This window comes from Pristis pectinata, chromosome 32 (assembly GCF_009764475.1).
Source record: "Pristis pectinata isolate sPriPec2 chromosome 32, sPriPec2.1.pri, whole genome shotgun sequence".
In the NCBI taxonomy this organism is placed as follows: domain Eukaryota; kingdom Metazoa; phylum Chordata; class Chondrichthyes; order Rhinopristiformes; family Pristidae; genus Pristis; species Pristis pectinata.
In genome coordinates, this window is record NC_067436.1 from 14,032,280 (window position 1) to 14,046,714 (window position 14,435).

General features: G+C 47.7%; 1 protein-coding gene across 5 annotated transcripts in view; it reads left to right on the top strand.

Annotated features, from left to right (window-relative positions):
* The first annotated feature begins 13,833 nt into the window (after positions 1-13,833).
* The window catches only part of LOC127585350 (AT-rich interactive domain-containing protein 3B-like), a 203,318-nt gene continuing 202,716 nt past the window's right edge, over positions 13,834-14,435 (top strand). For 3 of the 5 annotated variants that reach the window (XM_052042750.1, XM_052042753.1, XM_052042755.1), the window contains exon 1: positions 14,103-14,301. Coding sequence is in view for 1 of the 5 variants with exons in the window: in XM_052042752.1 (XP_051898712.1) it covers positions 14,019-14,063 (45 nt within the window). In the remaining 4 variants the exon portion in view is untranslated. Of the gene's footprint in view, positions 14,064-14,102; positions 14,302-14,435 lie in introns of those variants that run through there. The other 2 variants (XM_052042751.1, XM_052042752.1) reach the window with 1 other exon arrangement.

A 14,435-nucleotide genomic window follows, 5' to 3' on the forward strand; every position in this document is an offset into this window, starting at 1 on the left:
TTATGTCTTGTGTGTTGTCCGAACCCTCGTGCCTGTGTTGCTACTGCTTGGGTGGTGACGTCTGTCTTTCTCCAACATCTTTGCTACTTTAATTCCCCTTGCCGCAAACCACTGCTACAAGCTGGTGGAGACATGGTCCCTTTAAATGCTGTTGTTTCACAGTGAAATAATGCAAGGTCATATTGCCTGCAGCCTGGCTGGGACCTAACATCACACAGCCCCTAGGGTCAATAACTTCAATAAGAAACTGTTCGACAAATGCAAGCACTAATGAGGCACTTGATTTTCTATGTAAATTTGTCCATCAAATATGTGAAACTACAGTGATTTGCACACACACAGGTCAGAATGTCTGTCTCTTGCGTTCCCTGGGAAGGAAGCTTATCTTTTAAAGTATTTGAAGATTTGAAATGCCATTGTGTTGTATTTGGTTGTTGTTTGAAAAGATTTCTGTCTATACTCCTCACTGCCTCGGTAAAGCAGCCAACATCATCAAAGACCCCTCCCACCCTGGACATTCTCTCTTCTCCCCCTTCCCACTGACAGAAAGCACGTACCACTGTGCTCAAGGACAGCTCCTGTCCCGCTGTTATAAAACAACTGAATGATCCCCTAGTACGATACAGATGGACTCTTGACCTCACAATCTACCTTCTTATGGCTTGCACATTATTGTCTGCCTGCACAACCCTAACCCTACATCAGCAACGGAACATTACGGACCACCACTGTAACTGTAACACTTTATTCTGCAATCTAGTATTGTTTTTCCTTGTACTATCTCAGTGCACTGATGTAATGAAATGATCTGTACAGATGGCATGGCAAACAAAGTCTTTTACTGTACCTTGGTACATGTGACAATAACAAACCAATTTACCAAATTTCTTTTGTCTAATTTTTTTTAACTACTTAAATCAAAATTTGGTTTTCTTTTGTGGCTTTCCCAAAGCTCTTTGAAATTTGACGTGTAATCACGAATGCAATGTAGGAAACATGGCAGCCAATTCTTACACAGCAAGATCCCACACACAGGTAAGAGATAATGACTGGGATTTTGTGACGCAGTGTGGGACACTCTGCCCAGCATCTGCCCTCCTTCTCCTCAGAATACTAGGTATTCCTTAACTTATGAACATTCTATTTATAATTTTTTGTTGCAATGCTGTTGGCTCTTTAGGATACATGTCCTTGATTTACAAATCTACTTTTCACTAATGTGCCACTACCCTATAAAAGCACCAAAATAGCCATAATGCATGTTGCCCACTTTCTCAATTTTGCTTAAGGAAACATTCTCTGGAACACAACCAATCTTGTGTGGCAGTTGTACAAGATGTTGGTGAGACCACATTTGGAATATTGTGTTCAGTTTTGGTCACCCTGCTATAGGAAAGATGCCATTAAGCTGGAAAAAGAGCAGAGACGATTTACGAGGATGTTGCTGGGACTTCAGGAACTGAGTTATGGAGAGAGGTTGAGCAGACTGGGACTTTATACATTAGAGCGTAGGAGAATGAGTGGTGATCTTCTAGAGGTGTATAAAATCCATGAGGGGCATAGATCTGGTCAATGTGCACAGTCCATTTCCTAGGTTTGGGGAATCAAGAACTAGAGGGCATAGGTTTAAGGTGAGAGATTTACTAGGAACCCGTGGGGCAACCTTTTCACCCAGAGGGTGGTCCATATACAAAATGAGCTGCCAGAGGAAGTGGATGCGGCAGGTTCATTAACAACATTTAAAAGGTACTTGGACAAGTACATGGATAGGAAACTCAGGCAAATGGGACTAGCTTTGATGGGAATTTTGGTTGCCATGGACCAGTCGAGCTGAAGGGCCTGTTTTCATGCTGTATGACTCTATGACTCTAATATATAAATCGAGTTATACTGGTAGGGCCGTAGGCTCTTTTACATCTGAGAGAGCAGTTTTAATACTTTTATCCAAAAAAAAAGATGTCCTCCCTTGGAACTGCACTGCAACATCAATTGAGATGTTTGTTCTCAAGTCTGTAGAGTGGAACTTGAACCCAGAACTTTTGAGTTTAGAGTCAAGACTGTTACCAAAATCTCTTTCAATGCTTGTAAGCTAAAATAAACTTTTGGCGTCTCCAGTGAAATAGAGCACAAAGGAATTTCACATGGATTCCTGAAGTACCAATTTGTTCACTGCCTGTTATGGAGGCTCCAATGTGCAGGATTGAAAGAGGCAGCAGAGGGTTGTAGACTCAGCCAGCTCCATCACAGGCACAATCCTCTCCACCATTGAGGACATCTTCAAGAGACGGTGCCTCACGAAAGCGTCATCCATCATTAAGGACCCTCACCACCCAGGACATGCCCTCTTCACGTTACTACCATCAGGGAGGTGGTACAGGAGCCTGAAGACCCACAGTCAATGTTTCAGGAACAGCTTCTTCCCCTCTGCCATCAGATTTCTGAACGGTCCATGAACACTAGAGGCCAGACGCCAACTCTCAGACACTTCCTCCTACCTACTGGTAGTCTGTCGTCCTGACCTCTACCTTAGAGAGGCCAGACACCAATTCTCGGACACTTCCTCCTAGCTCCCTTCCAGCATCATCGTGTTTTTCATCTAGATTCCAGCATCTGCAGTCCTTTGTTTCTCTTTCACTACCTTGTTACTTCTCTTTTGCACTTTATTTATTTTTGTAACTTATAGTGACTTTGAATGTCTTGTACTGTACTACTGCTGCAAAACAACACATTTCATGACATATGTCAGTGATAATAAACCTGATTCTAATTCTGATTCCTTTCTCAGATGGAGTAGTAACAGGAATAAAACACCAGGTGGCAGAAGAAGAGGCAAATTCACATGCCCAGCTCGTAGAAAAATAACATTGCAGATCTGAGCCCTGTAGGTTTACAATGTGCTTCCATCTGAGCTGTTCTCCCATTTACCTTATGCTCACTAACCTACCAAATCTGAATTTAAATTCAGATAATTAATTAGGAAACTTGAAACAACATAATGGTAACCCTGAACATTAACAAGTTATTGAAAAATAAGTATGCTGTTCACTAATGCCCGACAGGCGAGGAAATACGCTGCCCTTATCTGGCTGAGAGTAGATATAGATGCACTAACTGTCCATCCCTTATTGCCTCTGAATCACCATTCAGAGGCAATAAGGGATGGACAAGGAATGGAAAGGATGTTCACATTCTGTGAATGAATATGTTAAAACAAAAGTATTAACTGCACAGGTATTGGTTTGTTGTTGTCAGCGGAAAGCTGTTGTTTGCATGCCATCCAGACATACCATACGTAAGTACATCAATGTAGTGAAAAGAAACAGAAGGCAGAATATAGTGTACAGCAACAATGTGCAGTGCAGGTAAACAAAGTGCAAGGGCCACCACGAGGTAGATTGGGAGATCAAGAATTCATCTTTGATGTGTATGGTTTATAAACTAACAATTGTTTATATCACTGTGCAACATATTGTTCATTATAGCTATTACCGTTCATTATAGCTATTACTGTTCATTATCACCTTGAACTGTGAATTATTTCAAAGCGATCCCAGCACCACTGTCAGGTATTGTGTCTGAAATAGTTGTTAAATTCGTTCTTGAGATATGGGTGTTGCCAGTGAGGCTCCAACACTCAATACGCCTTCCCTGTTGTCCTTGGGAACTAATTGCACTTTTGTGTCAGAAAGCAAAATAAGGTGTAAGGTTGCACGAGAAAGAATGCGGCTCACGGCATTGTACAGGTTGCTGTTGGAGAAGGGGGCAACCAATTATTTGTGAAACAGAAAACCAGGGCCACCAAGCTTCAGTTCAATCTTATTCAACATGACACTAATGAGTGAGACAGAACAGTATCAAAAAAGCACTGGAAGCATGTGGTTCTTTGCTTCCTCTCCTCCCTATTCTTTACCCCGCGCTCTCCTTTCCACCTCTCCCCTATCCTCTACCACCTCCATCCTCTCCTGCTGCTGTTGCGTCTTCTCCATCCTCTTGAGTTTGAGGCTTATTGGTGAGGCTCTTTGACTATGAGGGTCTCACATCTGTCCTACCCGTCTTCACCCAACCTCCTCACCCTGTGCCTCCCTCCTGCCATTACTGGATGACCAACAAGAATGGGACCCCTGGTTGACTGTGCTGATGTTGTTTATTCTCAGTGAAGAAAGTGGGGATGGTGAAGGTGACCACTGTTCACCAGTATGACGAGGCACATAGCTGATATTAACCTGCCAAAATGATAGCAGAACCTAGAAGGTTATATAATGGGAGATAAACGATGGAGTGCAGGAAAGAGAATGATGCTCCGATGGAGGAGATAAAAATGTTGGGAGAATTTGACAGGGAAGAGATGGAGAAACCACTTCTCCTGGCAGAGAAACCAGGAACAAAGCAGCACAATGTATGTCGGGAATGGGCCATTCTATTGCAAATTCAGCAAGGTTATTTTCATCAGTTGGAACTCTCTCTGAAAAGTCCGACAGATGAAAGAGATTTCGAGACAAGGTTCAAGAAATTTTAGTTAGGGGAGATTATCAAGAGACGGAGTAAAGGAGGCCAACAGAACTTGAGGAACAGATCCTCAGCAAGTGTTCAAGAAGCTGAATGCCCTGCTCATGTTTCCATGCTGTTTTCCCAATCATCAACCTTCCCAGATCCAATAATTTTCCTTTGAGAGTTGCTCAGATTTCCTGCATAACCTGAGACCAGTTTAAGGGACAATGCCATACATTGCAAACACTCACTACTCCTCAACAACTCCATATCCTGCCACTATCCTCTGCTACATAAGGGCAGCAGAAGCTGCTGCTTTGCAGAACCAGAGACCTGGGTCCAATCCTGCCTTTGGGTGCTACCTGCGTGGAGTTTGCTGCTCTCTCCGTGACTGTGTGGGTTTCCTCCCATATTCCTCCCATAAGACACGTAGGTCATTAATTGGCTGCAATGTAGGATTTGTAAATGGGTGGTTAGTATAGACTCAGTGGGCTGAAGGGACTGTTTGCATGGTTTATCTCTCTATACTCAATGACCCTATAATTTCCCACACTGTGAGCATTTAATAATTTTGTTCAATTTATGTTTTTCTTGTGAATGCTGCTTATACGATGCTCTGTGCCTGTGATGCTGCTGCAAGCAAGTTTTTTGTTGCACCTATGGATACATGTACTTGTGCATATGACAATAAACTCAAATTACAACTTTCACAAGTTAAATCCTGCTCCCCTTTGCCCCAAGGACACCAAAGGTGGGCATCAAACCCGGATCTTCCTGAACCACAAACCACAGCCACTCTCTGGGGAAACTTGCTGATTTGCTACCTCTCGCTTCACTCATAGTGATCTTATTTAATTCACCCCTCCCCCCCACTTCAGATTCACAAAACCATTTTACAGCCTGACCTATTTTCCCTGCACGTTAAATACCAGTTGAAAACAACCAACTTTACTCAGCATCACTTAACCTCCTTGTAACTGGAAATACGGAGGTTGTTCTAATTTATTATATTTTAATGGGTGTTTCAAACAAAGAAATATCTGAATTTATATTGTTCCTTCCAGAATGTGTTACAGCCAGTAAATGTGTGATAGAACTTCTTCAAATTATCAGAACCCTGCAAGACATTTGTCCCCAACTTTCCTGAAGTCTAACTTTCACATTTACTCCCCTTCTCCGTCCCAACACCCCCATAAATACCTCATGACATCACGGACCATTCCTCTTAAGGATATGGGGCTGTGCTGGGGATTCCCAGGGACAGTTTGCAGATCTGTGGCTGGGGAGCTAGCATGCGTATGTTTTTGTGAACCTTCCAACTGAATTGTCTCAATTATTGAAACTTCGTAGACTCCGATAGTCCTCAGCACCTTTCCTTAGCGAGTTTGTGCAACACAGCTTAGCAGCCACTGCTGTAAAACAAGTACCATGTAACATCATAAGGAACCTCTAGATGGAGACAGCTGGAGGCAAGTTAAAGAGTCATTCAGTTAATATTACTTTGTACTCATCTCAGGAACATAAAATATCTTTAATAGTCACACGCACATCGAAACACACAGTGAAATACATCATCTTGCGTAGAGTGTTCTGGGGGCAGCCCACAAGTGTCGCCACGCTTCCAGCGCCAACATAGTATGCCCACAACTTCTTAACCCGTATGTCTTTGGAATGTGGGAGGAAACCTAGCACCCGGAGGAAACCCACACAGACACGGGGAGAACGTACAAACTCCTTACACCCTGGGTCTCTGGCATTGTAAAGCGTTACGCTAACCGCTGCAGTACCGTGCCTCAGCCTTGTTTCCATCTGTTGCTCAATTTTCCGCTGTGGCTTTTTACCAGGTCTCTGCCTCTGACACAGAGTGTCCATCGCTCTCAATCTGACAGCTTCCTGTGCCCCCAAGATGGAAGGTAGTTTGTGTCAGTCTGTGAGTTTTCTATTCCAAACAGGACATCACATGAACCTTCCATTCCTGTCTTCCTGAACCTTTTACAAAGCCTTAAACCTGTGTCCTCTGGTTCCTGACTCCCCAACCCTGGGGACAGACAGAGCGTAGTCTCACCTGCTGCCCTCCTCAGCATCCTTTCCCTCACCCCGTCCACTCCTCTTTCTGGTGGGTCCTGACTGCCCATATCCAGAGGTGAGCTAAGCTCTGCTGTTTGGCACTGGGTTTGAGAGCAAACTCTTGTTTATCTCCAACAGTAGGCACTTACAACCAGGCATTGTCTTTGCATTGCAAGTCGTCAGGCTCCAGGAGCAACACATAAAACGCTGGAGGAACTTAGCGGGTCAGGCAGCATCCGTGGGGGGAAATGAACACTCAATATTTCTCCTGATTCCCGTTGAAGTATAGCCCTGAGACCCTGACCTGAAACGTCAGAAGCTTCCCAATTCTTCTCAACACAGAGTCACAGTGCAGAGGGAATGCTGTAGCTGTTGGATGTGCCATCTTGGTTAAAATTTTAAACTGAGGCCCCAACTCTCAGGTAGACATAAAGGGTCTCGGGTCAATTCAATTTCCTAGGAGTGAACATCACCAACAGCCTGTTCTGGTCCAACCATGTTGATGCCACAGCCAAGAAAGCTCACCAGCGCCTCTACTTCCTCAGGAGGCTAAAGAAATTCGGCATGTCCCCTTTGACCCTCACCAATTTTTATCGATGCACCATAGAAAGCATCCTATCCGGAAGCATCACAGCTTGATACTGCAACTGCTCTGCATGGGACCGCAAGAAACTGCAGAGAGTTGTGGACACAGCTCAGCACATCACAGAAACCAGCCTCCCCTCCATGGACTGCCTACACCTCTCGCTGCCTTGGTAAAGCAGCCAACATAATCGAAGACCTCACCCACCCCAGACATTCTCCCCTTTCCCCCCACTCAGGCAGAAGATACAAAAGCCTGAAAGCACGTACCACCAGGCTCAAGGACAGCTTCTATCCCGCTGCTATAAGACTATTGAACGGTTCCCTAGTACGATAAAATGGACTCTTGACCTCACAATCTACCTCATTATGACCTTGCACCTTATTGTCTGCCTGCACTGCACTTTCTCTGTAACCGTAACGTTAGTCTACGTTGTTTTATCCTGTACCACCTCAATGCACTGTTGTAATGAATTGATCTGTACGAACGGTATGCAAGACAAGTTTTGCACTGTGCCTTGGTACAAGTGACAAGAATTAAACCAATTTACCAATTTTCAAAGGGGATCAAGAGAGCTCTTGCTCCTTTAATGCTTTGCCCAACAGTTATCCCTCAGCCAACAGAATAAATTGCAACAAACAATCTGCTGGAGGAACTCAGTGGGTCAAGAAGCGTCTGTGGGGGTAAAGGAATTGTTGATGTTTCTGATGCAGGGTTTCCACCTGAAATGTTAACAATTCCTTCCCCCTCTACAGATGCTGCTCGACCCACTGAGTTCCTCCATGAGGTTGTGTGTTGCTCCAGATTCCAGCATCGGTACTCTCCTTTCTAAACAGATTATCTGGTCATGGCTACATTGCTGCTTAAAGGTTCTTGCTCAGAGCCAAGTGGCAGCTGCAATTTCTACATTAAAGAGATCAAATACAACTCAGAAGGGCTTCATTGGCAGTACAGTATTTTGGGATGTCCAAACATGAGACCATGAGAACTAGGAGCAGTTGTAGACTGCCGCACCTTTCACTGAGATTGTGGCTGAATCTGTGTTCTGGATGAACTGAGCCTCTGGGTGAGAGAATCCCAGAGGTTTACCACCCTCTGGGTGAACAGATTTGTCCAGTTCTAACAGTCTCTCACTTATTCTGAGTCTGTGACACCCTAGCCAGGGGAAGCACCCTTCCTGTCAAGCCCTCAAAGAGTTTTAGAAGTTTCAAAGTAAGTTTTGCCCTGAAAGGGATGTGAGAGGCACTGCAGAAATGCAGGCATTTCTCATTAATGGTCTTTCAGCTGAAGTGCTTGCTGATCTACCTAAGCACAAGAGCATGCACACTGAACCCAGCCTGTAATTACAAGGCCCACTTCCTGCTTGGGGAATGGAGCCATTAGCCCCACAAGGTCTGCATCTCTGTGTCACCAGAATTCTCTGTACAGACGTCGTGTTGCCCAAGGGTTGTCAATCACTGTCAAGCCCTGCTTGGATGACAAGACGATGAATGCTGGAAAGTCGTGTGCAATACCAGCGAGGCCATTCCTTTAGCACAGTGTACTGTTCTGGTCTCCACATTACAGGAAAGGTGCGAGTGCACTGGCAAAGGTGCAGGGGAGATTTACAAAGGCATTGACAGGACTGAAGGACTGCAGCCACAAGGAAGGATGGACTAGGGTTGGTTTCTTTGGAACAGAGGAAGCTGAGGGAGATATATGTAGATATGAGGGGCCAACATGCAGTAAACAGGAAGGACCCACTTCCCCAATCAGAGTGGTTAAAAATCAGCAGGCATGGGTTTGAAGATAATTTGTAAAATAATTAGAAGGGCGATGGGGAAAGGTTTGTAGAGAGACAGACAGACAGACAGAGATTGATAGAGAGACAGAGATGGTGACACAAGACGGCAGATGCTGGAATCTGAAGCAAGAAACAAACTGCTGGAGGAACTCAACAGGTCGAGCAGCATCTGTGGAGGCACATGGATGGTCGATGTTTCGGGTCATGCCCCGGATCAGGACTGGGGGTGTAAAGGGACGAAAAGGGTGAGAGGGAAGGGAGGGACAGGGGCTGGTAATGGAACCAGATTGGGAAGTGGGGGGGGGGGGGGGGGGGGGGGGGGGGGGGGGGGGGGGGGGGGGGGGGGGGGGGGAGGTTTGATGATGGGCAGATTAAGCCATTTGGGGAAGGGGAGGGGAGTGGTCTGGAACTGCCTCAAAGGGTGTTGGGGGCAGAAAGAGTCATTGTGTATGACGATGATCCGCAGAACTACAGACTCAGTGCTGGGAGGTGGGGTTAGGCAAGGCAGCATTTATTGACTGGCACAGACACAAAGGGCTCAATGGCCTCTTTCCACATCATAAATTCTCTATGATTCCATGGTAGAAAATATTAGTCACACACAGCCAGGTTCAAGAAGAACTACTTCCCTTCAACCAATCGGTTCTTGAACCAACTGGCACAACCCTTTATAGCAACACCATGACCACTTTGATCACTTTGCACTAAAATGAACCGCGTCGTTTGTTCTCATGGTGTTCTTTCTTGTAAAAGTTGTGTATAATTTATGTTTTTCTTGTGAATGTTACTTATCTATGTTTTGTGTCTGTGATGCTGCTGCAAGTACATTTTTCACTGCACATGTACTTAGGCATAAGACACAAGCTTGACTTTGACTTTTACTATGAAGGCAAGGGAACTACAATGTGAAAGACAAGTGAATGCACTTCACCAGCCTGATTCTCACCAGGTACAGTTGTACGGTGGGGATCTTGTTAACCCTGAGAGCTTTGGTCAAATTCAGAGGGGAAGGAACAATGTCTCGTTGAAGTATCCTTGCTGAAAACATCCAGCAACACTACTCCGGACGATGCTAATTTCTGTAAACAGTTTATTCTTCTCCAGCATTCTTCATGCATTAGGGACACACAGAATCTGCATCATGTCCTCATTTTTACATGCAAATATAACAGAATACCTGGCCTTGTACCCTTCCTGTGAAATCTCAGGAAAATAAATAGGGTAAATGATTTGCTCCAGTAAGCAGTTTGTAACATTAAAATCTTTTAAGGATTCTGAATTTCCATTCCCTGCAGCACTTTTAATGGACAATTTCCAGTGTTTATGAACACCATGCTTGCAAAATGTGGAAACCTGTGGCATCCTTATCAACCCACAGACTCCCTCACAACAAACTTCCCACACACAACCCGCTGCCCTACCCCTCCCAAAATGATAGCTTGACACCAATTTCACATTTACTTTCATTTGCTCAAAACTGTACTGAGAGAGAGAGAGAAAGGGGGGGGAGGGAGAGAGAGAAAAGGGAGGGAGGGAGAGAGAGAGAGAAAGGGAGGGAGACAGAGAGGGAGAGAGAGAGAAAGAGAAAGAGAAAAAGAAAGAGAGAAAGAGAGAGAGAAAGAGAGAGAAAGAGAAAGAGAAAGAAAGAGAAAGAGAAAGAGGTTGGTCGATAGGTTAATTGGTGACAACTCCAACGGTAGATGGGTGCAAGGAGAAGGGGGGGGGGGAATGGGGGAGGGGGAATGGGAGTTGATGGTCGGGTGAGATAGAATGGGTTCCAAGGAAACAGGAAGGGGAAATAGGATTGATCCGAGAGCTGCCATACGCTTGACGGGCTGAATGGCCCCTTTCTATTGTCATTATGCGATATGTAAAAAGAAATATGAAATAAGAGAGTTATTGAGATATTGTCACACCACAGAACTCCCAGTATCTGAAGAGAGGAACAGGAATTTGTGGTCACTGCCACTGAGTTAAGTAAAAGTGGGATAAATAGACTGAATAATGGAAGGACAGAGAGGAGAAATGAGGGCAGGGAAGAGAAATGAGGGAGGGGAGGAGCAAGATGTGGCAAGGAATTAAGTAAGATAGTGATGAGAGATGCAGAGAATTTGGAAAACAGGAACAGAGGATTTTGAGATGGAGGGAAAGGAGGCAGAAAAGGTCATTAATGAGCTGTCCAAATATTTAATACTGAAATCAGAAAAAAACTAAATTAAAAAGTCAAATATTCATGATTTTCCCTCCAACCCCTCTCTCCTCCTCTCTCTCCTTCCCCATCCCTCTCTCTCCTTCCCCAAGGCTGCATCCTCACCCCCTACTCCACTACCCATATACTCATGGCTGCGTGGCCAGATTCTGCTCCAACTTCATCTACAAGTTTGCAGATGACACCACCGTGGCACACAGTATCTCAAATAATGATGGGTCGGAGCACAGGAAGGAGATAGAGAGCTTGATGACATGGTGTCATGACAACAACCTTTCTCTCAATGTTAGCAAAACAGAAGAGCCGGTCAAAAAAGCAGCTCCTCTACTTCCTCACGAGGCTAAAGAAATTTGGCACGTCCCCTTTGACACTCACCAAATTTCATCGATGCACCACATAAAGCATCCTTTCTGGATACATCACGGCTTGGTACGGCAACTGCTCTGCCCGGGACCGCAAGAAACTGCAGAGAGTTGTGGACAGCCCAGCACGTCATGGAAACCAGCCTCCCCTCCATGGACTCTGCCTATACTTCTTGCTGCCTCAGTAAAGCAGACAGCATAATAAAAGACTCCATCCATGCAGGACATTCTCTCCTCTCCCCTCTCCCATCAGGCAGTAGATACAGGAGCCTGAGGGCACGTACAACCAGGCTCAAGGACAGCTTCTATTCTGCTGTTATTAGACTATTGAATGGTTCTCAATATGATAAGATGGACTCTTGACCTCACAATCTACCTTGCTATGACCTTGCACCTTATTGTCTACCTGCACTGCACTTTCTCTGTAACTGTAACACTTTGTATTCTGTTATTGTTTTACCAGGTATGCACTGTGTAATGAATTGACCTGCACGATCGGTACGCAAGACAAGTTTTTCACTGTACCTCTGTACAAGTGACAATAATAAACCAATACCCCACCACTCTTCTTCCTCCTCAGCCCTCTCCCTCCCCCCACCCTCTCTACTCCCCTCTCCTGTCTCTCTCCCCCTCCTTCCCCACCTCTCCCGCCCTCCCCACACTCTCCCCTTCCCCTCTCGCTACCTCCTTCCCCCCTCTCCCTCCCACCTTCCCCCCTCACCTTAACCCACCCTGCCCTCCCAATCCCAACTCCTTCCCCGCCGCTCGCCCTCCTTCCCACATCTCCGTCCCCCCGTCTCCGTCCCTTCCCTCCTCACCTTGCCTCTTTCCCTCTCCCTCCTTCCCCCCTCCCTCTCCCTCCTTCCCCCTCCCTCCCTTCCCACTGCCACCTTCCCCTCCTCCCTCCCCCCTCCTTTTCTAACCTCTCACTCCTCCCCCTCCCACTCGCCCCTTCCCCCTCCCTCTTCGTCCCCCCTCACACTCCCCACCTCTCACCCCTCCCCCCACGGCTCCCCCCTCCCTCCACCGCCCTCCTCCCCCCCACTACCGCTCCCCCTCCACTCCCTCCCCTCCACCCCCTACTCCCCCTCCACTCCTCCCTACTCACCCCCTCCTCATCCCTCCTCCCTCCACTCCCCTCCTCCCCCCTCCTCCTCCTCCTCTCCCTCATTCCCCTCCCCTCTTCCTCCCTCTCCCCCCTCCTCCCCAATCACCTTCCTCACCTCCCCCATTCCCCCCTCCTCAACCCTCCCCTCCTCCCCCACACACCCCTCCACTCCCCTCCTCCCCACTCCCCTCCACCCCCTCCCCCTCATTCCCCCCTCCCTCCCCCCTCCCCCTCATTCCCTCCATCCCCCCTCCCTCCCCTCCAATTCCCCCACTCCCCCATTCCTCCTCCCTCCCTCCATTCCCCTCCCCCTCCTCCATCCCGCTCCCCCATCCCCCCTCCTCACCCCTCCCCTCCTCCCTCCCTCATTCCCCCCTCCTCACCCCTCCCCTGCCTCATTCCCCGCACTCCCTCCCTCCCTCATTCCCCCTCCCTCCCATTCCTCCCTTATTTCCCCCTCCCTCATTCCCTCCATTCCCTCCCTCATTCCCTCCCCCTCCCTCCCTCATTCCCTCCCCCTCCCTCCCTCATTCCCTCCATTCCCCCCTCCCTCATTCCCTCCATTCCCCCCCTCATTCCCCCCTCCTCCCCCTCCCTCATTCCCCCTCCCCCTCCCTCATTCCCTCCCCCTCCCTCCCTCATTCCCTCCTCCTCCCTCATTCCCTCCATTCCCCCTCCCTCATTCCCTCCATTCCCCCCTCATTCCCTCCATTCCCCCCTCCTCCCCCTCCCTCATTCCCTCCCCCTCCCTCATTCCCTCCCCCTCCCTCCCTCCCTCATTCCCTCCCCCTCCCTCCCTCCTCCTCCCTCCCTCATTCCCTCCATTCCCCCCTCATTCCCTCCTCCCTCCCCCCTCCCTCCATTCCCTCCCCCTCCCTCCCTCATTCCCTCCCCCTCCCTCCCTCATTCCCTCCCCCTCCCTCCCTCATTCCCTCCCCCTCCCTCCCTCATTCCCTCCATTCCCCCCTCATTCCCTCCTCCCTCCCCCTCCCTCCATTCCCCCCTCCTCCCCCCCTCATTCCCTCCATTCCCCCCTCTCCCTCCCGCCACCGCCCCGACACCAGCCTCCGCTCCCCCTCGCACACCCCCCGGCCAGACTCCTGCAGGGGCCCGGAGCGCACCCCAGGCTCCCTCCCTCTCCCTCTCCCTCCCCAGCAGACAGCTCCGCTTTAATTACATTCAACTCCGCATCTGTGGCATTTTGCATCGCAGGGACACAGATCCACGCAGGCGCAACCTCCCAGACTTGTTGCATGCTGGGATTGATATTTAATAGTGTTGGGAAAAAATGCAAGTAATTAGGGGACGGGGTTGGTGAATTTTGCTTTTATGGTTGTGTCCGTTTTATTTTGCCTTGGGAGTTGGCGTCCGCCCTACCTTTGTTTGTGGGCTGTGTATGCATGTATCTCTGAGCCGGCATGGTGGACAACACAGAGTCTGTGACCAGCAATACGGCGCCCATGGTAAGGGGAGGGGGTTGGAGTCTGGTTGGGTTCTGGCGATCTCCGAGGCGCATGATCTCAAAGTAGTAGAGAGACTGCGAGGAGGCAAATGGGGACATCGCGGGTTGCAAGCGCCCAGCTACCGAACCCCTCTGCAACTGCACATTGCAAGGGGCCACTCCTTAAAACTTTAAGAACATATATTTAAAAAAAAGTGTTCTCCGATTAAAACCAGGGGCAATAGCAAGTCTGAAAGCGGGTAGGTACTCTATGTCAAACAGGCTGTTATCTCAGTAGATATCCACATTGGCTTATTTTCTTTTAACGTCGTTCCAAGTCTGTTTGTTTGTTTAAATTATTTTCAAACAAAAGTGTGATCAAAATGTGTTGAGG